At 35.1% G+C, this 26946-nt stretch overlaps 1 protein-coding gene across 2 annotated transcripts in view; it reads left to right on the top strand.

Annotated features, from left to right (window-relative positions):
* Positions 1–23493, top strand: part of ELMOD2 (ELMO domain containing 2) — a 31318-nt gene extending 7825 nt beyond the window's left edge. For both annotated transcript variants that reach the window (XM_032592894.1, XM_030313023.2), the window contains 6 exons: positions 5070–5167; positions 5414–5543; positions 8081–8214; positions 11447–11515; positions 13017–13150; positions 19920–23493. In XM_032592894.1, coding sequence (XP_032448785.1) covers positions 5070–5167; positions 5414–5543; positions 8081–8214; positions 11447–11515; positions 13017–13150; positions 19920–20065 — 711 coding nt within the window. In that variant the 3' untranslated portion in view covers positions 20066–23493. The remainder of the gene's footprint in view (positions 1–5069; positions 5168–5413; positions 5544–8080; positions 8215–11446; positions 11516–13016; positions 13151–19919) is intronic.
* The last annotated feature ends 3453 nt before the right edge of the window (positions 23494–26946 follow it).

Here is a 26946-nt window from a genome sequence, read left to right as displayed (position 1 = left end):
ATTCCCAAGTATCTGGAAGATAACCCGTGAATTAGAAAAGAACTCACAAGGGAAATTAAAAAAAAAAGAAACAAAACTGAACTCAGTGATAATGAAAACACAACATATCAAAATGTAGAGTGTACCTAAACAGCTTTTAAAGGCCTTAAATCAATGATCTATGTTTATGCCTTAAACCAGAAGAGAGCAAATTAAACCCAAAGTAAGGAAAAGAAAGGATATAATTAAAAGATAAAAAATTAATAAAATGGTAAACAGACAAAAGTAGGAAATAACAAACTCAAAAACTGATTCTTTGAAAAGATTTGATTCTTAGTAATATTAATAATCCTCTAGGAACATTGATCAAGAAAGAGAGGAAACCCAAATTACCAATATCAGGAATGATAGAGGAGACATCAAACTATAGTTATTAAAAGTATAAGGGGATGCTATGAATTTATCCCAATAAATTCTGTAGCTTAGATGAAAGGGACAAAGCCCTTGAAAAACACAATTTATCAAAACTAACACAAAAAGAAATTTAAAAATATAAATAGCCATATACTTAACAAATGGAACTTATAATCTAAAAGTATTGCACTAAAAACTCTCCTTCACTAGTGAACTCTTATTAAACATTTAAGAAGAAATAATACCACTATTACATAAACTCCTAGAAAATCAAGTAGGAAGAAACACATTTTGTGAAGCCAGTATGACCCTGATAACTAAAACCAGACAAGGACAGTATACTAAATAAAAATTACAAATCAATATCCTTCATGAATACAGATGTAGAAATTCTTCATTAGCAAATTCATCCTGGTAATGCATAAAAAGGATATTACATCATGATTGAGTTTTCAAAATCCATGAATATAATTCACCACATTAACAAAATAAATGAGAAAAATAAGATCGTTTCAATAGATACTAAACTATTTTAGTATTTAGACAGAACTCAATACCCATTTTTGATTAGAAAGCTAAACTAACTAGGAATAGGAGATTCTTCATCCTAATAAAGGCCATCTGTGAAAAACATGCAACTAACATGATACATAGTACTGGAATATTGAATGCTCCCACATCAAATGGGGAAAAAGCCCAGGATAGTTACTCTCTGATTTTATTCAGTATTGTGGAGGAGGTCCTAGGTAGTCCAGTAAGGAAAAGAAATCAAAACATATGATTAAAGAGAAAGAAAGAAAACTGTCATTATTAACAGGTGGAAGAGTTTGTGAGTGCAGAGAACCCTAAGAAATCTACAAAAACTACTAGCATTATTAATAAATGAATTTAGCAATGTCTCAGGACACTGTGTTTCTATAAGTTAGCAACAAACTTTTGGAAAACAAAACAATACCACTTACAATAGCATTTAGAAACAAAGTACTCAATGATAAATTTAATGAAAACTACACAAGACTGCACTAAAACTTGTTTTCCTAAGAAACGTTAAAAGCACAAAGATTACTCTAATCATCAATTGGAAAACTCAATATTGTTAAGATGTTAATTCCCAAATTGACCTGTGGATTCAGTGCAATTCCAGTCAAAATCCCAACAAGCTATTTTTGAAGAAAGTGACAACTCATTCTAAAGTTTATACAGCAATGTAAAGTTCCTAGTACACCCCAAGTAATCTAAAAAAACAAAGTTAGAGGACTTAAGCTACCTGAATGGAAAACTTTCTAGGCAAATAGATCAATATAACAGATGAGAAACCAGAAATAGACCACATGTAATTTTTTCTTAGAGGGAAAGAGTATGTGTATGTGCACATGCATAGGAGCAGGGTGAGGACAGAGGGAGAGGGAGAGGCAGAGAGAATCCCAAGCAGGCTCCATGCCCAGTGTGGAACCTGTCACCAGGCTCTGTCTCCCAATGGTGGGATCATGACCTCAGCCCAAATCAAGAGTTGGATGCTTAACCAGCAAACACCGAAGTGCCCCATAGACCACATGTCATTTTTAACAAGGATTCCAGAGCAATTCAGTGAGAACAGGAAAGTGCAACAAATAGTGCTAGAACAATTGTATATCCAAATTGAGGAAAGTCGGGACTCAACTCCTATTTCCCCTACATGTGAAAATTAATTTGATACGTGCTTTACACCTGTGTTTAAAATTTTAAAGCTTCTCAAAATATTGGAGAATATCTACCACCATGGGTTAAGCAAAGATTTCTGTTAGAGAAGATAGAGTGCTACCATTTAAGAAAAAGTTGAAAAATTAGGCTTTATCAAAATAAAAACTGCTTATCAAAGATGTCTTTTAAAAATGAATTGGCAAAAAAAAAAATGGATAGGCAAGCAGCATACTGAGAAGATATTTGGTTAGCACATATATTTGGTTAGAGACTTGTATCTAGTAAAGTACTTTGAGATCTCTAATAAAAAGACAACACAATTTTAAAAAGGGGAAAAGCCTTGAATAGTCACTTCACAAAGGAAAGAGCTGCATATGCGTGTATACACACATATACATGTATATAAATATATATATATACATACGTACATATACATGACATGGAACATATATCCATACATATGTACGTATAAAAGTATATATAAATAAAAATGGCCAAAAAGCACTTCTAAAAGTTCTCTACATTATTAGCAGGGAAATGCAAATTAAAAGCACAATAAGGGGACGCTACATGCACACTAGGATAGGATGATGAAATTTCCTAAATGAAATGGGCTGACAGCACCAAATGTTGGTGAGCACCTATGGGAGTATAAAATGCTACCATTACTATGGAAAATGGTTTTGGCAGTTTCTTCAAAGTTAAACATATCCTGTGTCTTAGCAATTCCACTCTTAGGTGTGTAAGAGAAATGAAAACCTGTATTTACAAAAAGATAATAAAGGATCTTTATGGCGGCTTTATTGATAATCATCTAAAACTGGAAACCGTGCAAATACCCATCACAAGAATGAATAAGCAAATTAAGATCTATTCATAAAATAGAATATTACTTGACAGTTAAAAGAAACAAATTACTGTTAAAAGCAAGAATGTAAATGAAACCTAGGAACATTGAAAGAAGCCAGACACAAAAGAGTACCTACTTTCTGATTTGATTTATGTGTACACTACAAAGTTATGATGATAGAAATCAGGGTAGTGGTTGCTTCTTAAAAGAACAGTTGATTGAGAAAGGGGCACGAGGGAACTTTCTGGGGTTATGGAAATGTTCTACATCTTGATAGGGATGTGTAATACTTGGTTATGTGCATTTGTCAAAATTGATCAAATTGAGTAACATCTGTTCCTTTCACTGGATCTGTAATATACCTCAATTTTTTTTAAAAAGTCAGTCTGCAGGAAAAAGTATTTGCTAAGAGACTAGACATTGTTTCTAATATGAACTCTAAGTTTATGTAGGGCTTTAGCAAGTTCAGTCACTCATTCATTCATAATGTAAGAGTAAATAAGAGAGACAAAGCCCGTTGGCAAATATATAAAATAAAAGTAAACAAATATGGTGTAGTCAGTGCTCTGTCACTGAGGTATGATAAAGGGAAGTAGCTAACTCCAGGGCCAAGGAAGGCTTCACAAAAGGAGGTGATATTTGATTAGGTTTGTCATGTTTTAGGAGGCAAAAGGTTTCTATCCATGGTAAAGGTAGCCCTTTCATTAGTCCTGAGTTTTAAGCTTAAGTTTTAAGTTTTAAGATATTTCCTGTAGGTATATTACCTCAGCATTTGACCAACTAGATCTTGTTGACCATATGTGTACCTTTACTGTCAGTCTTTGATCATTTTCCTTCTCATTTTTTAATTTACTTTGGGGAGTCTTCTTTTTCTTCCCTTTTCTTGCTTTTAAATAATAGTATGCATTGCTGTACTTATCTTTTACTGAAACAGTTGCCTTCCCACAGGTTTTTATCTGTTAAATATCTCCATTTAACAATTATTTGTCACTTATCTTTTACATGCAGGATATGAAAAGATGAACTAGATACAATCTCTGTCCTCAAAGAATTTTCTACTTAATATATAAAAATAACTATAATATAGAAAGTAGAATATATCATAGAAAGGTTATAGATAAATTATTATGGGGATTCAAAGAGAGGAGAGGTTAATTCCACTTGAATAGAATCAGTGAAGGCTTCTTTGACCTGGTATGTGAGCTAACTTAAAAATGGGAAGTATTGATATGTTATTGATTGGGAAAGAGCATTCCAGAAGAAAGGCCCAGGATATGCAGAGGTGTAACTCCAGGTATGATGAGAATATTTTGCCTGGAGTTATAAGGGATACCAGAGAGGATTTTGATGGTAGTTTACAGAGGGATAAGAGTTAAAGAAACTTTTTAAGGGTAAGAAAGACCTGAACTTGTTTGATTGTTGAAAGAAGGATCCAGTGGACATTTATAGGACATATTATGTAAGAAATCTGCTTTATATGCATAGAAAAAAGACTGAGGATATCTGTTACCATGGGCTATGTCTGGGGGGTCAGTAATTGCAAGAATATTTTGAGTTCTTTCTGCTCTTCTGCATTCAAGTTTTTTAACTTTTTATTTATTTATTTATTTATTTTTGAGAGAGAGACAGAGGACGAGTAGGGGAGGAGCAGAGAGAGGGAGACAGAATCCAAAGCAGGCTCCAGACTCTTAGCTGTCAGCACAGAGCCCACTGTGGGGCTCGAACTCACAAGCTGTGAGATCATGACCTGAGCCGAAGTCAGAAGCTTAACCGACTGATCCACCCAGATGCCCCAAGTTTTTCTTAACTTCTGCATTAAAATTTTTGTACACATGTTTTTGTTATGTAATTTAAAAAACTTATATATCTGCTTCATGCACCCACTGTGGTGGTAGCTCATTTGCTAAGAACTTACCAGTTGAGAACCTATTGATTCAAGTTGAAGAAGCCTTTATCTGATACATCATGCTGCTTCTCTTTTATATTTGTTTGTATGTGTGTATGTATGATTTTAGCTGTAGTGAAGCAAATTTGGTTTATTTTGCATTTTAATATATGCATTGTAAAGACTAAATGCCCCCAAAACTTACTGTTGTGTTTCAACTATAAGGGATTTTCCTCATTCAGCTTTCTTTCACATAAACAGGTTTTGCAGAAAGCAACACTTGTTGTTCAGAGTGAAGTAGACAAATGTGTAGAAGATATAATGAAGGAAAAGAATATTAACCCTGAGAAGGATGCCAGGTATGCTGTCTTTACAGTATTCTCTTTTATTATACACTTGTATGGTGAGGTGTGGAGATCACATGCACAGTTATAAAATATTGGAGCTGAAGGATTTGTAGAGATCATCCATTTCAACCATTTCACTTCACTAGATGAGGAATTGAGGAGATGCTTTCTAAATAGACATACGAACCACAAGCTATGGAAGACATTATTGTGATAAGAAGATGTGATTTTTAAAAATATTAATTTTATCGTTTTCAGTTTTAAAATCTGCATGAAGGCATGCTTACTGCAGATATCCGGTTATAAACAGCTCTATTTGGATGTAGAGAGTGTGAGGAAAAGGCCATATGATTCTGATAACCTCCAACATGAAAAGCTGCTTCTCAAGGTAAAATTTTGTTTTCAGTATTTGGAGTTATTGGACACTGGAAAAATAAATTGGGCTTGAGCTAGTAAGGTCTGTGTGCAAATTCTAGAGGCTTACACAGTCATCCAATTTCTTTGCCCCTTTTGTTGGCAAAAGATTTTGAGTTAACTATTTTTATAATATTCTGATAAGCCTCTTTAAAATATATTCACATAAATTTTAATGTTTTTAATTCTGAAATAAAAGATAAACTTATTAAGAGAGATATCTTTTTAACTGATAAGTATGAGTCCATAAGCTTCAGATGTTCCCTCTACTTTTTGTATAAATCGCTCATTTAAGTTAGGCATTTTTTTTTAGCTTACTTTCAAATTGTGAACGTGGATGTCCCATTTCATATTATTATGTCAAATATTTTAGGATTTATGGAATGTGAATTGCCAAATAATGCCACCACAGATTTAAAAATTAATGAAGTAATAAAATTTACTTTGAATTTTCCTATTTCTTATTTCTAAAGTATAAATACGTGAGGCTGGTGAGAGGCCAAAATTAGAGATTAGTATACCCGGAATAAGCTTTCCAGATCATCTGGTCTAGCATCTTCATTTTAGGTTTAGGGATGAGGATTCTAAGGCCCAAAGAAGATAAAGTAATTTGCTTTAGGGCCAATTTTATTTTTAATGGTTAAAGTCAAAGAAAATAGCACATTGTACTTGGAGTTAGGAGTTTGTTATACATAAAAATGCTGTAGAAAGAGGCATTAGTAGTATCTAAGTAACAGTAAGAGACAAGTTAAAAAAAAAACAACCCTGTTTTTCAAAAAGAGTATAAATACATACTTCACTTAATTTTAAAATTAAAAATAAAACTTGATTTTGTCAAATGAGAATGATGAAAATACGTATCTCAAAGGGCTGTTAGTGTAGACTGAATTTGTATATTTAAAGTTATAGAAAAAAAATCAAAAAAACACAAAGTTTTAGAATTGTGCTGGGCACTCACTGTGGCTTGCCCTCTGTTTATATCCTCATTGTTAATCATTATTCCCTTAACTTCTGACCCTTTTTACGTAATACCTTCCCTTTAGAAGGGGTAAGATATAAATCCAAGCATTTTAGTCAAGGGAATTTTTATCTTAGTGATTCATCATGAAACCCGGTTTTAAAGGTAAAAAGCCAGTTGCTGGCAGTGAACCACCCAGCCATTGCACAGACTCAGCAGTCTCTGTGGGTAAAGTAGGTACATGTTTCTGTAAGTGTAGTTTAAGGCCCACCTTCACTAAAGTTAACCAGTGTCTTAATATTTAGAATTGAAGGTTCTACTTTTGCCCTATGAAATCAGAATCACCAGAGATGGAGCCCAGCAGTTTGATATTTGTGCATTTTATTTTACTTTATTTTATTTTTAATTTTTTTAAGTTTATTCATTTTGAGAGGGACAGAGAGAGTAAGTGGGGGAGGGGCAGAGAGAGAGGGAGAGAGAGAATCCTAAGCAGGCTCTGCACTGTCAGCACAGAGCCTGATGTGGGGCTCAAACTCACGAAATGGGAGACCATGACCTGAGCCGAAACCAAGAGTTGGACACTTAACCAACTGAGCCACCCATCATCAAACCCCTTGCCAAACTCATGGAGAGATGCCAATATGTTAGTAAAAAGAGAAGAGACCAGGTAAAATCTAATGTAATGCCTGGATTCACTTCGGGGCCAGAGTCTTGACCCTGTCTTAAAGTCACAAGTCTTCACATTTTATTTTAGGTGACAGGATACTCCTTTCATTAGGAGTCCTTTACTCAACAATGCCTGAAATGGTAGTGAAATGGAAAAAAATGCAGGTATTTCTGTTCTGCAAATATTCACAAACTTTTTAATAATTTTTATAAGTCTGGTTTCTTTGATGACTTTTGTGGTGTTGAATTTAGAAAAGGATTAAATTTTTTCAACTTTATTTTGCTTTGGTTAGTTTGGTGCTAATATTTGATTTCTGTTCTTAAACCCTCAGTCTTAAGGAACATATTTACTTGAAACCAAGCCATATTATATTTTTCTTTTAAAATTATGAAAATTTATAAAATAATGATCATATGGATTGAAATACTAGCAGTCTTACTTCTTCATGATTCCCTCCCTGTCTCCCTTCTGATTAGGGACTAATCACTCACCATTAGAGTGGAGCCTACTTAAGTATTTAGTGTTTGGAGCAAGGACCAAGTACCTAACAGTGTTTTTCTTAAGGAGGCAGTTTACCAATGCTGGTATATATGTATTACTTAGTAAATAAAGATACTTCACTGTTTTGGATATCTGTTTACTTGACACTTTTTCAAAGTCTACTGTTCTTTATATCAGTCTTTTAAGTTAGGGTAAGTACGCTGCATTTTTTAGGATAATTGTAATGTTCTCTTAAGTATAGTTTTTGTTGAACCTATAATTTGTCTACAAAAGCTATTTAACATTGAAAGCATTTGACTTAACTCATATTAGCTATGAGAAGAAAAATGTCTTGGTAAATTAAGAACATCACTATTATTTGTAATATGGAAGCATGTTTGTACAGCTTTGGAATCTTCTAATGCCCACGAAAAAGTTGAAGGCTAGAATCTCCAAGCAGTGGGCTGACATTGGTTTCCAGGGTGATGATCCCAAAACAGACTTCAGAGGCATGGGCATACTTGGATTAATCAATCTCGTGTAAGTGAAAATAAACTTTTTTTTCTTCTCTAAATGAAATTACATGGAACCTCCAATATTATTTAACTCTAATAATTGATCTAGTTGTTTCACACTTTCTCTGAATTTGAATAGCTACACTGCTAGAAGTATTTACTGATGTGCTGGCAACAATATGAAAACATGGGGAAGATTTTCTGTGTGTATGATTTCTTTGCTTACTAATATCTTTCTTCTTCCTTTCTCTCCCTGGCCTCCTTTCTGATACCTCTTAACTAATTATATACACTCTTTTCTTACTCTTTTTATCTTCTTGCCTCTTCTCTCTTGATTCTCTAATTCCATTTTGGGAAATACAACTCGATAAGATACAAATGAAGTGTCTTCACACTTATTCTTCACCATCTGTAACAAGTGACCCAAAGCCCTGACTTTTCAGAGCCTATATGAACTCTCTCTTTTTGTTTTTTTCTCCTTTAATACTTACACTTGGGCACATACATGAAATTCCAAAATATGTGATTAAAGTCAGAATTGATGGCAAAACTATTCTAGAAAATAAACTGAAAGATTAATATGGAAGTGGATATGCAAATTAAAAGATTCTAGTGTTTGCGTCTCTCCTCGAATTGTGTTTTATAGACTATAAAGTGCCTAGAATGGGAAATGTAACCAGTAGCAAAGTTTGGATGGTTGTCACTGTGAAAAAATTATTCCTAAAACTGTGCTCGATTGTTAATATTGAGAAAAAATGACTAGATTTGTATGGATAAAGCTATTTTGGGGGAAAACAGACACAGGAGGGTTTTGATATCTCCAGTTTTTTTTCCAGTTACAAAAGTATTTAATTTTCTGTAATATCTAAATTTTATAAGTATAAAGATTCCCTGTAAGTACAACTGCCAAAGATGTAACATAATATAAAAATAATAATTACAAAAAATGAGATTGCCAGTTTTCTACTTCGATAAACAAACTTCCAGTTGGAATTGAAGTAGAATAAATGCAGTTTGTTTCCACTTGGAAGAATTATAAAATATTTTAAAATTCATTGTTTTTCAGAACACATGGATTCTTTGTTCTTAACCTTTAAAAACCATCTTTTTTCTTGGTACTTGTAAATTACACAGATACTTGAACCTCAGTTAGCTGAACACTCTTCTGATGTTTCTTTTCTTTTTATGAGTAACATTGCTTCTTGCTCTTTTCCTAAGAAATCAAGATTTTTCAGCATTTGCCAGGGGGCACTTAACTTAACATTGAAATAAGTTGGTAGGATTTGATTCAAGACTGTAGTAAGGGATTCCAATAGACCTTTAAATGATTTACAGACACTTTTATGTGGAGCTAATATTACTAATTTGAAAAATGACCAAGACGCACATATGTTAATAGTTATTTGATTGCCAATGATGTGCTAGAGATGGTTGAAAACAGAAAAAATCAGAGCTGATTCCTCTACAGTTATGTTTGTTGTTCTATGTATGGAGCTATGAGTCTTCGGGGTCAAAGTAGCAATATAGTCAACAAGCAGGCGAGCTGTTCAAATGTCCACATGTAATTTATTTTTTATCTTTCTCTGCCTTCGTTATCTAATCTCTTGAGATATTTTGTTGCTTTGAAATATAGCTGGTAGTTTGATAATAATGACTTAGGTTGAATGAATGTTGAGGCAGGTGTAGAAGAAGAAAGGATACTGTACAGAAAATGAATTCAAGAGAGACTGAAGAATTCAAGAAGAAATCTGAATAGAGGAGCAAATAGAAGTAGGTGACTAGAAGAACATACAAATTAAAGCCAAAACTGTATGTAGGAACGGAGAAAAGTTAGGAAGGAAGGAGAAGGATGGAAGGTGGGCAGGCAAGCAGGTGAGAGGGAAGGAGGATAGGAAGGAGGGAGGGAATTCAGTGCAGATTATTGTAAGGAATAGTTTTCCTTATTGCACAGATGTTCCTTTTTCTTAGATGCTGTTAAGATAGGGGTTGACTATAAGTTCATCAAGGAAATTAAATACTGTTCTGTGTTACAGATTGAGTATTTTAAGAGTAACTTGATTATTGAAATAATAATGTAATACTGAATTATATTAGTATCATGTATGAAAATGAAATATAAATAGTTTAGTAAAGGCATCCTTAGAGCCAACCTAGGGATAAAGAAGAAAAATGAGAGTATGTAAGGAAAGCATTGCACTAAAACCGAACTTTTCCTTTTTGGGGAATTATAGATCCCTTTGAGAATCTGATGAAAGTTTGTATATTCTCTCCCCAGAAAATGTATACTCAGAAAAATTATGCATAATTTAAGGTGGTTCATGGATACGCCTTCATTCATGAATGATCCTTCATTCACAGACTTCTGAGTTAACAACTCTTGTTTTTTAATGGGTTGAATGTTAGAGCCAGTAAAGAAAAATGGAAATCTATATTATTAATCTATAGAAGGAAAATCGGAAAATTTGGTTAGAAATTTCTGTACTTTATGAAAATCTCAATGATTATGCCCTCTAAAATTTAAATGAACCATGGAAATCCACTTTTTATTCTACTTCTTATGCTCATATAAGTATATATGTATATGTGTATGAGTACCAGTGCGTCATGAGGTGATCCAGAAGGTTGAACAGAAGACTAGTCCCTAGCTTTAAGAACTCAAAGAAGTTTCATTACTATAAGCCAACAGGATGTATGAGCCTACAAACAGATAGCTTTATATATTTCTCTGTGGTACCTGCTAATACTTCTGTTTTATGGCCAGCATTTTAGTTATACCACTGACCAAGGAGGATATTTTTAGTGCAGAAGAAAGGCTATTGACCTTCTTCTGTTTGCACGGAAAACACCATTACACAATACTGACCTAAGCTGCAATAGAAGAAATAAGCCAAGGTGAAAGGATGATGTCCCAACAGGCACACATGGACTATTTTATAGAAAATTTAAAGTCACAACAAACAAACAAGAAGAACTCTAGATCTGTTTTAAAGATAGATAGAACGCCTCTTGTTAAATCATTTGTTTGCTTAAGTACTTTAAAGCCTTGCCAAGGGCCCATGCCCTGTACTAACAGGATAGGCCTGATAGCTCAGAATTAAATTTTGACTCAGAAGCATTTCTGAGTCCCTGAAATGATTTGAGATGGAGATTGGGATGATTGTGGCAGTATTATCGTCTTAACAGTAGTTTTTTAAATTTCTCCTGGATATCTTCAATTTGAATGATGTATTTTATTATTTTTCCTAAACTTCTTAAAGGTATTTCAGTGAAAACTATACCAGTGAAGCTCACCAGATTCTTTCCCGTTCAAATCATCCAAAATTAGGGTAAGCTGGATAGATCAAGGCAACTATAAATTCTTGAATGTTACAGTGTTGATGAGATTATCTGAATTTGAAAGTATTTCATGGTATTTTAAAAAATGAGATTATTTTTAATAAGAACTTTATAAAGGATATTGCATGATACATTATTTTAAAAGTTAAGTGGATCATAAATCAGTTTTGTATTCAGTATATTTTTGTCACAAGATATAGTTTGTCTATAAAATGGAGGTAAGGAACTTTAAGAAAGTTTCTTGAGGAATAGATTTGAAAATAGGAATAGGAAATAGCTTTGAAATAGAAATAGGAAAATGAAAAATAGCTTTGAAAATTGTGAAGTGAAATGCAAATGAGGCCCTATTATTAGCTTTGTCATTATTATTTTATTCTTATATTCCAATGAGACCTATCTTTGAAAAAATGTTATTAAAATATTACATTATAAAAATAAATACTCTGATAATGGAGAAAATGTAAGGTTACCCAGTGTGTGTTAGAAGTCAATGAGAGTGTATGTAGTACTCTTTTTAATTTTTTTAAGGATTTTGGTTTTTGGTATTTGTGTGACCAAAGCTTCATATTTATTTATTTATTCATTTATAGCTTTACATATATATGTGTGTGTATATACATACACGCACACATATGCGTGTATATATACACACACACAAACATATATATTGGATTTTTTTTTCAGATTTTTATTTAAATTCCAGTTAGTTAACATAGTGTAATATTGGTTTCAGGAGTAGAATTTAGTAACTCATCACTTACATACAGCATCCTGTGCTCATCACAAGTGCCCTTCTTAATACCCATCACTCACCTAGCCCATTCCCCACTTACCTCCCTCCATCAGCCCTCAGTTCTCTATAGTTAAGACTCTCTTATGGTTTTCTTCTCTCTCTTTTTCCTTGCCCTATGTTCATCTGTTTCGTTTCTTAAATTCCACATGAGTGTAATCATATGGTATTTTTCTTTTCCTGACTGACTTGTTTTATTTAGCATAATATACTCTAGCTCTGTCCACGTTGTTGCAAATGGCAAGATTTCATTCTTTTTGATGGCTAAGTAGTATTCTATAGTGTGTGTGTGTGCGTATGTGTGTGTGCGTGCGTGTGCGTGTGTGTGTACATACATACACACCACATCTTCTTTATCCATTCATCAGTCAGTGGACACTTGGGCTCTTTCCATAATTTAGCTTTTGTTGATAAAGCTGCTATAAACGTCAGGGTGCATGTGCCCCTTTGAGTCAGTATTTTTGTATCCAAAGCTTCATTTTTACTTTCTTAGATTATATCCAGAAAGTCAACAGCCTCTAAAAGAACAGAAATCTTTTATCTATTCTGGTTTATTTTTCTTAATAGGTAGAGATTATTATAGAATCAATACTGTATTAGAAATGGATCAAAGTAACTTTTCACTGATTTCTTGCATAATTTTAAAGTTATTTTATGAGCTGTTTGGCTAGCTGGTATAACTGGTAATGTTTCTGACATAGGTATTCTTATGCAATAGTTGGAATCAACCTTACTGAGATGGCTTATAGCTTGCTAAAGAGTGAAGCTTTGAAGTTTCATCTCTACAACTTTGTTCCTGGTATACCGACAATGGAACACTTTCATCAGTTTTATTGTGAGTATTAAAATGACTTAAAACTAGATATTTCTAAGAGAATCTTTAAATCATTAGGAAGATATATAATTTAATATCTCTATTAAGTATATAACTTATGCTTGTCATTTTATTTAGGGTCTTTGAAAAACAGGGAAATAATGGTAGATGGGTCCCCAAGAGTATTTTACCATCAGTTTCTATATTTGCTGAATAAAAAAATTCAGCAAGGCAGTTTTTTCACATATATGCAAATTTAGGATTTATGCAGTTTTTCTGTAGACATCCATTTTTGTAGTCAACTATAAAATGAATTTTCTCTCTTGAATACTGGTTAGTGAATGCTGCTGAGTCAAGGACAGACCATTCACAGATTATTTTGTTAGTCTTGTAAGAAAATTTAAAGGAACGTTCCCCACCTCCTATCCCCACCCCCCCCCTTTTCAAGGCCAGATTTTCTGGTATTAGGTTGGTGGTACTTAATAACTGTTCCTAATGCTGTCATTATTACCACTGTTCCATTAACTTTTATTGTGATGGTATTTGCACACACTGAAGGTTTAATCAAGTGAACTTATCTTGTGAAGCTATTGCTCAGAGGCAAAGAATTTAAACCTAGCATAGTTTCCCATTCTACTTTTCTTGATCTTTTTGTAACACCTTTTGCATGCTGGCAGGATATAGGAAACTAGTTAGGTAATAAATTGCCGAATCATAACTTCTTCATCTCCATTGTTGAAGGTGTCATCCAAGTCTCTCCTTCACACAGCCTCCCCGGCCTTCCCTTGATCTCTTACTCCCGGCGTGTCGCTTCCTAAATTTCTCTTGCCTTTATCTACTTTTTCCCATCCCCCTTGTAACTGCATGACATCAGGCTTTGTTACTAGATTACTGTTTTAGCTTTTTCACTAGTGTTTCTCTGATGACTTTCTTCCAGTTCTTCTACACATTGAAGATAGGACTATTTAAAATGAAAATCTAGGGGCACCTGGGTGGCTCAGTCGGTTAAGCGTCCGACTTCGGCTCAGGTCATGATCTCACGGTCCGTGAGTTCGAGCCCCGTGTCGGGCTCTGTGCTGACAGCTTGGAGCCTGGAGCCTGCTTCTGATTCTGTGTCTCCCTCTCTCTCTGACTCTCCCCTGTTCATGCTCTGTCTCTCTCTCTGTCTCAAAAATAAACAAACATTAAATAAAATAAAATAAAGTGAAAATCTAATCGTTTTGCTCCACTGCCTACAATTCTTTAAAAGGTTCCATTAGAAGGCCTTTCATAATCCATACCTTGGTAACTTCTCCAGGTTCATCTCCTGCCGAACACCAACTCCCCACAGTCTGAAATTTAGGCACCCTGGTCTTCTTTTAGTTGAGCAAATGTGTCGTGCTCTCTCTTGACTCTGGACCTTTCACTCTGCCTGGAGCACTGTTCTGGTCCCTCCTTTCTTTCTAGGTGATGCTACTCATCTTTCAAATCTCAGTTTAGACATGATGTTCTCAAGTCTTATCAGAGACTTTGTTCCTTCGGCTACCCATTTCTTTCTCTATTATTCTTCTCTTCTCCTCTTTTGGAATATTTTTATCAGAACTAGTGACCTGCTTTGGTATCTCCCATTCATTCATTCATTCACTTGCTGTGTGTCAGATGCTGTTCTGGGCACTGGGGATATGGCAGAAATTAGGCAAAATCTCTGCATTTATGTAGCCTTCATTTTCCAAACCAAAACGAAACATTCCCTTAGTGCGGCATCTACCTCCAGTTACCACTGCCATTTATCTGCTCCCCTTCGTTGTAGAACTTTTAAAATAAATGCTGTTTTCACTTCCTAACTGCTCATCTTTTTTCTAACTCCAGTTTGGTTTCTCTCCCTACTACACTCCTAAAACGGACTTTTTCAAATACATGAACAACCTTTTTTGTTGCCAGATCCACTTGCCACCTTTTTTTTCTTTGTGTTATTTGATACTTTTAGCAGCACCAGGCGTAACGACCATGCCTTTCTTCTTGCAACCTTATCTGGGCTTTTCTGATGGCACATTCTTTTGTCTTTTCTCTGGCCCCAACTGACTCATCCATAGACTTTTTATGCTGAGCCTTCATCTACTCCCTTACTAAATGTAGGAGCACCTCAGAGCCCAGCCCTAGACCCCCTTCTGTCTTCAGCCCTTCATTCTATCTGCAAGTGGTTTTATCTAGTCCCCTGTTTGACATACCATATTTGTACTAGTGATGCCAAAATGTACATCTTCAGCCCAACCTCTCTCTTTAGCCTCCAGCATTTGGATGTCTAGATTTTTTTTTTTTTTAATGGAAAAGGTTAAAGGATCTCATGGAGATGGGCACACAAAGTAGGAGTTGATACAATGTGTTTTCAGATGGAAGGTCAGGTTTTTCAGGTCCCTAGGACCCCTGTCGATGATCTGTCTGGGGGCACTGGTTTCCTTTACCATAGCAGAGTTATCATTGTAGTTTTATTTATACACCCTCCTGGCCCTTCCTGACTATACTGGAGATGTCTCCGTGCCTTGACTGCTCCCAGATACAAATCGTGAAACCAGGTCAGTATAGCCCCAGCATACCTATCCATTAGTACAGACTCTAAGTGTGTGTGTTCGTCCTATGAGCTGGGAATAGACCCTTCCTTGCCTTGGGTCAGGCTCAGCCAGTCTCCTTTTTTAGGGGTTGGGCATTTTGAACAGATTTTTATCCAAATCTGCATCATCTTTTCCCTGTTCTCCAGGTCTTATCTTTCATCTTGTTGCCAGGGAACTATTTATCCCCATTAGTCTTATTTGATTTACTCCCCTAAACCTCTCATTGACTTTTAGCATAGTGTCTAGACTCCTGGGACTTCACTGACGGCCTCTGATAATTTGTTTTCTCTATGAAATATATGCTTGTTTAAAGATGCCAATTGAACATAAAACAAATATAAAAAGAAGCAATCAAAAAATTCTCCCCTCCCCCAAATTAAACATTTTACCATATTTAAGTAAATACAAAGTGTGGTAGGTAAGAACGCAGTGCAAAATGACTTCTGCCCAGTATTTTTTCCCCTATTTATGGGTAACACGAGCATCTTTGGATATTGTTGATCTCAGTGCCCTCAGCATCAACATCTTGTTTGGCTCCTGTCTAGGAAGAGCATCAAGGTAATATCTGAGGTGCAAAAGTCATTATAGGACCTTCTCAGTTGCCTTGTTTTTATCAGTTCTAGATTGATAAGAGCTGTGCATCATCCTAGAAACAATTAAGCTTATGTCTCAAATTTCTTGGAACATTTAAAGCAAACACACACACACACACACACACACACACACACGCACCTCTCTTAATCTTATACACTGGAGTTTCCTCCCCCAAATTGATTTTTATACCCTTTACTGTAAAGTTTTATGTCTTTTTTAAAAAAATCTTTATTTATTATTATTATTATTATTATTAATGTTTATTTATTTTTGAGAGAGAGCACACATTGAGTGGGGGAGAGAGAGGGGGACAGAGGATCCAAAGTGGGTTCTGTGCTGACCACAGAGAGCCTGACACGGGGCTCAAACTCACGAACTGCAAGATCATGACCTGAGCCGAGGTTGGATGCTCAATCTATTGATCCACCCAGGTGCCCCTAAATGCTTATTTTTTGAGAGAGAATGAGCAGGGGATTGGCAGAGACAGGGGGAACAGAAGATCCAAAGCGGCCTCTGTGCTGACAGCAGAGACCTGATGTGGGGCTCTCACTCAAGCTCTGTGAGATCATGACCTGAGCCGACACTTAACTGAGTCACCCAGGTGCCCCTGAAGTTTTTTGTCTTAATTAAGGTTTTATTCTTATATTCTTTATTTTTAGATATTCTTTTTAGATATTCTTTTAGATATTCTTTTTTAGGTATTTAAATATCCTTTATTTTTAAGAGCGTATTCTAACTAGAAAATAATTTCAAACCTTATTTGTTGGGGGACTGGGCCCAGTTCATTTGCACAAATCAATTCCAAGGTCAAAGTTTTTGTGTAGAATAAAGAACTATAAAGAGATTAGCTTTCACATATATTATTTCCCTGTGATATATCTCCATCTCCCATTCCCCTCGTTATCCCTACTGGTTTTTTGTTGTTGTTACTGTTCTCTATAGACAAGGCTGGAAACAAGTGAGTGCCAATTCAGTTTCTTAGCTCCATTGTCACCCTTGTGTTGTATGTCAAAAATGCAAGCAGATATCCAGTGTCACCTGAGTGGTTTGGTGATTCAAAAAAAAATAACTCAAGTTTGTATAACAGAAAAGTTATGGCTCAATAACAACTTTATTGAGGTATAATTTATATACCATAACATTCACCCATTTCAAGTGAACAATTCAGTGAGTTTTGGTAAATTTGCCGAGTTATACAACTAACACCATAGTCCACTTTTAGAACATTTTTATCATCCCAATAAATCCCTCATGCCAGTTTACAGTTAATCCTTGTTCCTATGGTTACCTTCTTTTAACCCCTTTTGGAAAACCATAAGTGCCCCTGTGGCTTTGGTCAGGGACAGTAAAAGCATACGGGGAATTTTGAGGTTAGAAATTTTGTATGGTGTTTCTGTTGAGTCTAGTGTTTGAAACCTCCTAGAGGCAAAACAGCAATAGATGTGCTTTGTGGATACAACTCTTTTCCATCCTTTTCTGCAAGGCTTTCGGAGTCTTGCAAGGCCCTGTCAGCCCTCTGTAATTTTGTTCTCATCTCCTGCAGTTTCCTGATGTCTCATTAAATCAATGTAGCCATTATAGTCTCAGGCTGGTCTTTCTCTGAGACCAGTTTACATTATAAACCAACAACTCAGTTCTGAAGCAAGAAATTGCTAGTACCTTATACTTGAGCAGTTTGTTCGAAACCTAAATACTCATTTGCTTAGGAAGTAATGAAAAGCAATTTAAAGGACTTACAAGAATGGTAAATAGATGAGATATAATTGCCAAAAATAATAAAACAAAAATATCAAATTTGTATAGATGTCTTAGTTTTCATACTACCCAACATATTAATCTCCAAATTTTTTGTTGTACGTCCCTATCAATATATTGGGAGTAGGCATGGGGGGGAGAACAGGTTCAATTTATATATGAATGTATAATTTCTATAGATGTACTATTCTAATGTATGCACAAAGTAAATTTTGAATGAAATAAAGATTAAAAACAATACCACTTAAAAATAAGTACAAGATTACCATTCTCAGTTTGGCTTTTGGGAATGAAAAACCCTCTGCTCAAAGAGGCCTTATTCTTTGCTGTTCTCATATATCCTAGTTAACAAAAATCTGTTTTATCATATCAAGAGATTACTTTGAAATCTTTTTTAAATTGGCCTTCTTATGAAGTGATATTTCAGTGTTGAAATGTCATGGTTCTTAACTGTTAGTATTTGCCTTATGACTAATTTCTAAAATGGAATTTACTTTTTTTCATACTAAGTGATTATGATTATCTAGCCACACTTTTATGTAGTCACTGTCTTTCCCTCCCCTCCTCCATTTATCTGAAATAAGTCACTTCTATCCCTTATTAAAAATCCTCTCAGAAGAGGAAATGAGATTCTGGTGGATACAAAGTCTAATTTATAACATAATAGAGACCACTTGCGAACTATATGATTTGGGCAAGTTACTTAAGCTCTCAGGGCACCCGGCTGGTTCAGTCACTAGAGCATGCGATTCTTGATCTCAGCATCATGAGTTCTAGTCCCATGTTGGGCATAGAGATTACTAAAAAAAAAAAAAAAAGTAAAAACTCTCTGTGCCCCCCATTTCTTCATTGGTAAAATGGGAATAACAATATCACATCATAGGCTTGCTGGGAGAGTAAATACACACATGAGCAAGTGGTGAGCACGACTATAGTAGCATTTGTTAAATAAATACATATATTTGGTTGAATCCAAATATGGTTTAAGAGTGATTTTAAATTCACATTTTTTGCTTGTAAATGTATCTATTTACGTTTTTATTTTTATTATGTACTGTTAATACTTTGAGGGTTAACTTGGCTACTGTCATGAGGATATTGAAAAACAAAAACATTAAGCCTACTATTTAGAGTTTGTGTATACTTTTTTTTTTTTTAGTGTATATGCTGCCGAAGCAAGCACTGTGTGTTCTTTTTAAAAAGAGAAGATGTTGATAGTTCATTGAAGAAAGTAGAAATAATTATTAGATTTATAAATCAATAGAAAACGGCTTTTGTGTACTTTATCCTTGTCTAATGTCTTCTTGTTATTTCAGATTTTTTGTTTACTTGAGGGGGGGTGGGGAGAGAGAGAGAGAAAAAGAGAGGGGGGGGTGGGGAAACCCAAGCAGGCTCTGCACTGTCAATGCAGAGCCCAACGAAGGGTTCAAACTCACGAACCGTGAGATCATGACCTGAGCTGAAATCAGGAGTTGGACGCTTAACCAACTGAGCCACCCAGGTGCCACATTTTCTCATTACTTTCATATTTGTGTTTCAGGGGTCTCTGGGAATAACTTTTCTTCCTATTCCCAAGGCATCTTTTGACAGTACTGTATCTCTTACATTTGAGGGATTTTATTGATACTTGAGACAAACAGTAAATATACTAAATATTTTATTGAAATTCCTGCTTATTTTGAACAAAAATATTTCTTATAAGGTTTTTCAGGTTTCTAGTAGTTTAATATGATTTCTGATTATTGTATTTTAATATATAATTTAAAGGATGGTCCTGTACTTTAAAATGAGGTGGTTTGGTTGTGATTTCCCTACTGAGACTATATTTATGTTTTGTTTTTCTTTAACCGCAGGTTACCTTGTCTATGAATTTGACAAGTTTTGGTTTGAAGAAAAGCCAGAAAGCATTATGTATTTCAACATGTATAGAGAGAAGTTTCATGAAAAGATTAAAGGACTCTTACTGGATTGTAATGTATCACTTACTTTAAAAATATGAATCATCCGTAGTATCTTCTATTTCTACCACATTTTGCACACACAACAGAATTTATATGTTGTAATAGAAAGTATCTGATCAATTACACTCCTTATATATAATTTCCTACAAAAAGATTTCAGAAATTCTATTTAAGAAAGCTAGTGGACAATCAGTGTATGTTTACAGTTGTTTATACACTGTTTTCCAAAGGTACCTTATCCTTCCAAAGATCCCTTCTGTAGAGTCCTGTGAACTACAGTTTGGAACTTGGGACTTAGCCCATTTAGTGTAAAAGTACAAATCAGGTATTTGTATTTAATTGGTTGATTAAAATGTGTAAGAATCAGTTTTCATTTTTATGTGTTGTACTATCAAGTCAGTATCGTAACCTTTCAAAGCTCTTTTAAGATTTTTTTGTGTTTTAGTTTGGAGATGATTGTTCTTTTTCTTTGTCATGTTTTCTTCCTAGGTTAATTAACAGGAAGAGTAGTTCTTCATGGTTTTCTTTGTTTGCATCTCAATCACATGCCCTAATGTTGCTTCATTAGTAGCAAAAAGCATTGATATGTCAGACAGGATAAAGAATCATGGCCTCTTCCTTTTTGGTTTCCCTGATTATTTAGCATAATGGATAATGAGAGAATGACAGTATTGGTGACTAGCTTTTTTGTTTCTAAATACCACACTTTAAAATATCACAGTGGTATTTTAAAGCTTAAAAGCATTTTCTCATCTTCAGTTATTTGCTTTTCAGTCAGTTGTAGAAAAGAATAATAATGCTTGGTGTGAAGGCCTTTTATGAGGCTTCTCTGCCTGTGAGTGTTTATGAAAAGAGATGTATTGGCTAAGAAAATCTAGACTGTATTCAAAGGACAGTGACTATTTCAATAAAACTGTCTTTGAACTTATACAAAAGGAAAACTTAAAGCTTTTCAAAAATACTGGTGAAACATCATTGGTTTATTTTATTTACGATTAACTGTTGCTTCTTTTTGCTTTGCCTCCATGGTGTTTCTGGATAATGGTATATGGACTTTGTGGGTATTCTTTGAGTTAGTGGTCTGTGGGATTCAAAAGTAGCCTGAGGATGATGACTGTGCATTTCGTATAGCTTTATTCTCCTAAAATCTCAGGAGGGCATCAAGTGCTGTCAAGGATTATATAGTGATGAGCTTCTCATGGGAATGATTTCTTCCTTGTGTGTTTTAGACATTTGTACTCCTAGCAAAACTAAAAGTTTAAAGATAGGTTTGTCTGATCACTAAGTTCTTAAATCCTACAGAAACCGGCCTATTAAAGACATATTTTAAATATGATGAGAGTTAGCCCGTCTTTAAATGTGTATATCAGGTGCTTAAGGACTGACTCATGTGGTAGCAAGACCCGAGACTTTCAGTGTTCGTTCATGTCTCTTGACAGACCTCTTTCTGCAAACTTGTCAAAGAGAGGTAAAAAAACATCTGAGTGGAAAGTAACAGATGCAGTGTCGTATAGCACACACATTGAAAGCGCAGCATCAAAACTATTACTTTCTCAACAGGATAAAACACGTAAAACTTGGGTTCACTTTATTATTGATTGTGGTGGTTTAGTGTCTCCATATCACAGGCATTTAAAATTGGTTTCTTGTAGGAGACTTCTAAACCCTGGGATCATCTCAATTTTTTCTTTATGCTTTCAGTGCATTAGTTTCTAGCTCTGCAGTTCTAGGAGATGTAGCAAAATCCTGGTAAGGATCAGGTGCTAACCATTAAAGCTCATTTTATAGTGTTTACTATTACATGGAAAGCAATTCTGTTAGTCTTTTAATGTTTATGCTGAAAATTCTTACCTTTATATTTTAATCTTTCAACAGCTGAGGTCTTGAACTGATTTAAACCTTTGTCAGTATGCTTAATAAAGAATGACACAAGTATGTATGGAAGGGAAAACTTTTTAAAGTAATCAAGTTTTTCACCTTCTATGGAGGAAGAACACTTTGTAATAATGTTTTGAGAATGTCATTTGAAAGTTTGGTCAGTAATATGTTCTTTAAATCCATCACTGTTTGTACAATATAGATACTGTCCTGCTTTTGCTTCAGGTACTCAATAACCATTTCAGAAGCTCTGTAGTGAATTGGTCTAAAAGATACCAATAAATTCTAAAGTTTGATAGTCTGGAAGCCAAGCTAAGCGTCCCCACTTGTAAATTAGAATGTAACATAGTGACATACATGAAAAAATATAATTGTGTCTCCTGTCCTATTTTTCCTTGCTTTCAGCATATGTGTGTTAGAATTTTATGTAGTCTTAAAATCCATGTTTAGAATCTTCCGTTTCTGTAATAATGAATAAAATACCAAAGTAGTGATAGAATTGAAGTAGCAGGAAAATTATGTTTGTTTTAGCATCAGAAACGTGAATCGATGTTAAAATCAATTTTTGTATATGCCAGAATCAAAGAGAGCGTGCCAGTGACAAGAATGGTGTAAAAATAGAATTATACTGGTCGTAGTTCAAGTATGTTCTGAAAGACAATCTTTAGGGAAATGGGAGAATCAGGGGATATCAGTATGTCAGTGAACCTAGATCAGCCTCTCTTTGTATATAAATATGGTGATATAGTTAGATATAAAAATCAATGTCTTACTGGTACCAGTTTAGAAAACAGGATCTTTTTCTTAAAAAATGCCCATCCTGATTTTTTTTCTACTTTAACAGCTACTTGGATTTGTATGTAGTTTTCTATGTGAAAAATATATGTACTCTTCATTTTTATTCCAGTATTAATAATTGTTTAAATACTGTTTCTCCCCTTTGCATTCAGCGAAATAGAACTTGGTCAAAGATTTGCTCAAAGGAGCAGCATTACATGAGTGGAAAGTGGAATTCTCGTTTCCAGAGCAGAAAAGATTACACACTATCATGGCACAGAAGAGAAGTTTGGCTTGGAGGGCAATAATGTTTAGAATTAATGATCAGGGGCCAGCAGCTATTTTCTCAGGATAAAGGGTCCACCTAACTTCTCTCTGAACAAGTCTGGGGAGGCTTCCTTTCCATTTTCACGTTTATGAACCTCTCCGCACAAGCAGATTTTTAACAAAGACGAAGGGACTTATTAAACATCTGAGAGAAATCATGAGTGAGCTGGTTCTTTTTTTCTGGCTTCACCTTTTGACAAGAAAAAGTTTGAATGTAGTTCAGGTAAGACCTAACTATTATAGGGCAATCCTGTTTTTTTCCTTCTTTCTTTTTTTAATTATAGGGCAATTCTGTGGTTCTGTTAATGTATTAAAAAAATAAGCAGTGGCTTTCCCTGGGGGAAAAAGTGCTGGTTGTCAACTTAAAGAAATCGATTTTTGTCTACTTTGGATAAAACAATTAACTTCATATGTAAAAGCAATAGTTTAAATGTGATGTCATTTTGTTCAGAATGTTGTGAACAAATAAAAAAGTGTGTCAAAATTGTTACAAGCTGCTCTGCTAATCCTTCTGTCTCTTCCTATCCTCCCCATCCCTTACTTAAGCCATTTATGTTCATGAAACAGTGACTTCCTTATTTAACCCTTTAATCATGTTCCTATAGGATAAATCAGAATACACAGAAAATTTTTATTTTTGTGACTAACTCATCCACTAATTACCTATTTAAGATGTTATTGGGTAACAACAATTGGTTATGAGACCAGAAAAGAGTTGGAAAAAAAGGAAAAGAAGCTACCACTCCCACCCCCCATTCTTACAAAGGATAGGAATAATTCATACTGCACTACAGTGTGCTTTTCTTAACTTTACAGTGTATCTTAGATACATTTTTATATTAATACATAGCTTCCTTATTCTATTTATTTACAGCTGCAGAGCATTCCTCTGTGTGTGTATCATTTTGAACTAAACAAAAATACTACATATGGAACTGGTTGGATTCAGCAAATGAACTTTATTAAAGCTAATACTAATTATAGCTTTAAAATGTATGTATTAGAAAAAAGTGGCTGAAAATTAAAGACAAAGCAGTCATCTCAAGGAGTTTGGTGAAGATCAAAATAAATGTAAAGAAAATAAAGAAGGAGATATTAAAGGTCAGAGCTTAGATGCATGGAATAGAAATGCATACAATAGAATCAACAAAAGTAAAAATTTGTTGCCTGGAAAGACTAATAATACTTATTAACCTTGGTGAGATAAATAAAGAATAAGGGGGGCGCCCAGCTGGCTCAGGTCAGTTAAGCATCCAACTCATAAATTCAGCTCAGGTTGTGATCCCAGGGTCGTGGGATGGAGCCCGATGTCGGGCTCTGTGCTGAGTATGTAGCCTGCTTGGGATTCTCTCTCTTTCTCTCTCTCCCTGCCACCTGTTCATACTTCCTCTCTCTCTGAAGTAAAAATTTTTAAAAATTTTAAAGAATAAGGAAGAAAACAAATAATGATACCAAGAATTGAGTGTGAAACATCACTACAGATCCTGCAAACATTGGAAAGAAAATGTATTGAGGATAACCTCAAAAATTTGAAAATTGAGATGGGATATAAACATTTCTAGAAAAATATAACTTACCAAAACAAAACTGTACAAAAAGAAATAGGGAATCAAAAAGTCCTAGCACTATTAAATGGATTCAGTAATTAAAAACCTTTCCATTAAAAAACCTACAGTTCCGTGTAGCTTGCACTGGTGAGTTAACACATTTAACAATAAAATGGTAACAATTTTCATAATCTTTTCTAAATAATGAAGGGTGGACACCCTATAATTCATGAGACTATCATAATCTTGATGACTCAACCCAACCAGGACAGAACAAAAAAGAATAATTATATGCTAATGTCACTTTGGATGCAGTAATCCTAAATAAAATAGAAGCATACTGAAATCCAGAAATATATTGAATTTCATATATTACATAATAAATAATGAACTGCATATAGATATGCTGTTTTAATGTGTGATCAATTATAGCTCAGTTGGGTTAATTCCCAGAATAAAATTAATGAAATTTACCACGTTAATATTTGAAAATCACATGATGATCTTAAAAGTCGCAGGAAAAGCATTTGATAAAAACTCGACATCCATTCATGTTAAAAACATAGCAAATGAGAAATAGGGGTTACCTTAATTTTACAAAATGTGTCTTTATAAAATAAACCCTAGCAAATATATTTAACGGTAAAATGTCTGGATCAGAAATAAGAAAGGGTGTCACCACTTGTATCAGTCAGCTTTTGCCACAGGAACAATGCATAACAACCAATCATACAAAAATCTTAGGGGCATACAAAAAAGCATTTCCTCCTCACATGTGGGTAGGCCAACCAGGCAGCTTTGCTAATCCCAGCTGGATTCAGCTGGCCTTAAACATAGGTCGTGAGTTTGCTTCTTGTCAGCTCCATGTGACTTGTGCGTCTGGGACCAGTGGGCTACCTGAGGTATGCTCTTTATACGGTGCAGCAGAAGCACAGAAACAACAAGCCCAGTGACTCAAAGGTATTTCAGGCCTTTGCTAACATCATGTCCACCAATGTTCGCTTGGTCATCTAGCAGGTCACATGGACAAGTCCAACATCAATGAAACAGCGAAATATACTCTATTAGGAAGGGGTAAGGAGTGAACATTTGACGAGTAATCCAAATTGTCACAGCACATCTGTTCAAAGTTGTGCTATAAATCCCACCTGGTGCTGTAAGACAAGTGGATGGAAAGAAAGAAAAGTGACTATTCATAAGTGATATATGTACATAGAAAATCCAAGAGAATTGATCAGATATCAATGGTAGAGGAGGAATTTGATCAACTATCAAGGGTGATCATTTATCAAGGGTGAGGGATTCTGGCTAAACCTATTCAGCCTGATTTTTTGCTAAAACTGAGCTCTTGAAGACATGCCTAACAATGGCACTTCTTGGGAAAACACAGCTCAGAGGAGCCTGATTACAGTTTGGCCAAAGGGCAGCATCTTGTTACTACTGCCTATTGCCTGAGCAAGATTTCAGCAAAGAAACGAAGTTTTATGTTTTCTTCCTAATCCTTGACAGAAATATGCAGCTGTAAGGTGGTGATCTTTCATCATTTGGATTCCCCCAGAATCAGACCTAGAGATAAAGAAGTGTCATTCATTTGGGAGGTGATCCCAGTAAGTGCTGGTAAGGGAGTGGGGAACCGAGGGAGGGAACTGAAGTCCTCCCATTAAGGGTATTTTGTATTAAGTAAAATAACATTGTGTGTAACTGGATTCTGAGCCCTTGGATGAGGATGAGGGGTGACTCCATCTGAGGATAAGGGGACTGAAGTATTTATACACCAACTCCCATCAGTTATTGGGCAAGGGCCTCCCAGGGGTGTGTTATTTTCCCTGCACTTCTAGCATGCCGTGCACAGGTGTGCAAAGATGGCTCTGATGGCCAGAAGACCCTGTAGAGGTGCTGACATGACAATAGGAAGTCAGGCCCATGTGTGCTAAAGTGGTGAGAGCAGGGTGATGGGTGTGGGATATTGAAGACATTTGCTACAAGACACTTTTGCAGGTAACAACAGGGGAAATAAGCACCAGGGAAAAAACCTCATAAAGTCAAGGGGAAAAAGACAACAGTAGATAGAACATGGAGCCGATAAAAACAAATAGAATGCTGCCTGACAGCCTGTGGGCTTCCTGGACCTTGTGTCATTCCTTGTTTGGGGTTGAAAACAAGCTTGGACCATGCCTTATACTTTGTAAATCTCTTGTTTATTCTTTCCCTGTCTCTTCGGCACTCAGTTTGTAGGCATGATAAAAGGTTACTGCAGGTGTTAATAATGAATTTAGCTTTGCTGGAAAGATGCCATGAAGATTCATTTTTATCCCAGTAGAAATCTAAGACTGTTCCTGTATCTAACCAAAGGTACCTTCTGGCTCAAAAATGCTGTAACTCTGGGATAG

Source organism: Lynx canadensis, chromosome B1 (assembly GCF_007474595.2).
Source record: "Lynx canadensis isolate LIC74 chromosome B1, mLynCan4.pri.v2, whole genome shotgun sequence".
NCBI classification, from domain to species: domain Eukaryota; kingdom Metazoa; phylum Chordata; class Mammalia; order Carnivora; family Felidae; genus Lynx; species Lynx canadensis.
The sequence above is the reverse complement of the archived record's forward strand: the minus strand, read 5'-3'. Positions and strand labels throughout refer to the sequence as shown.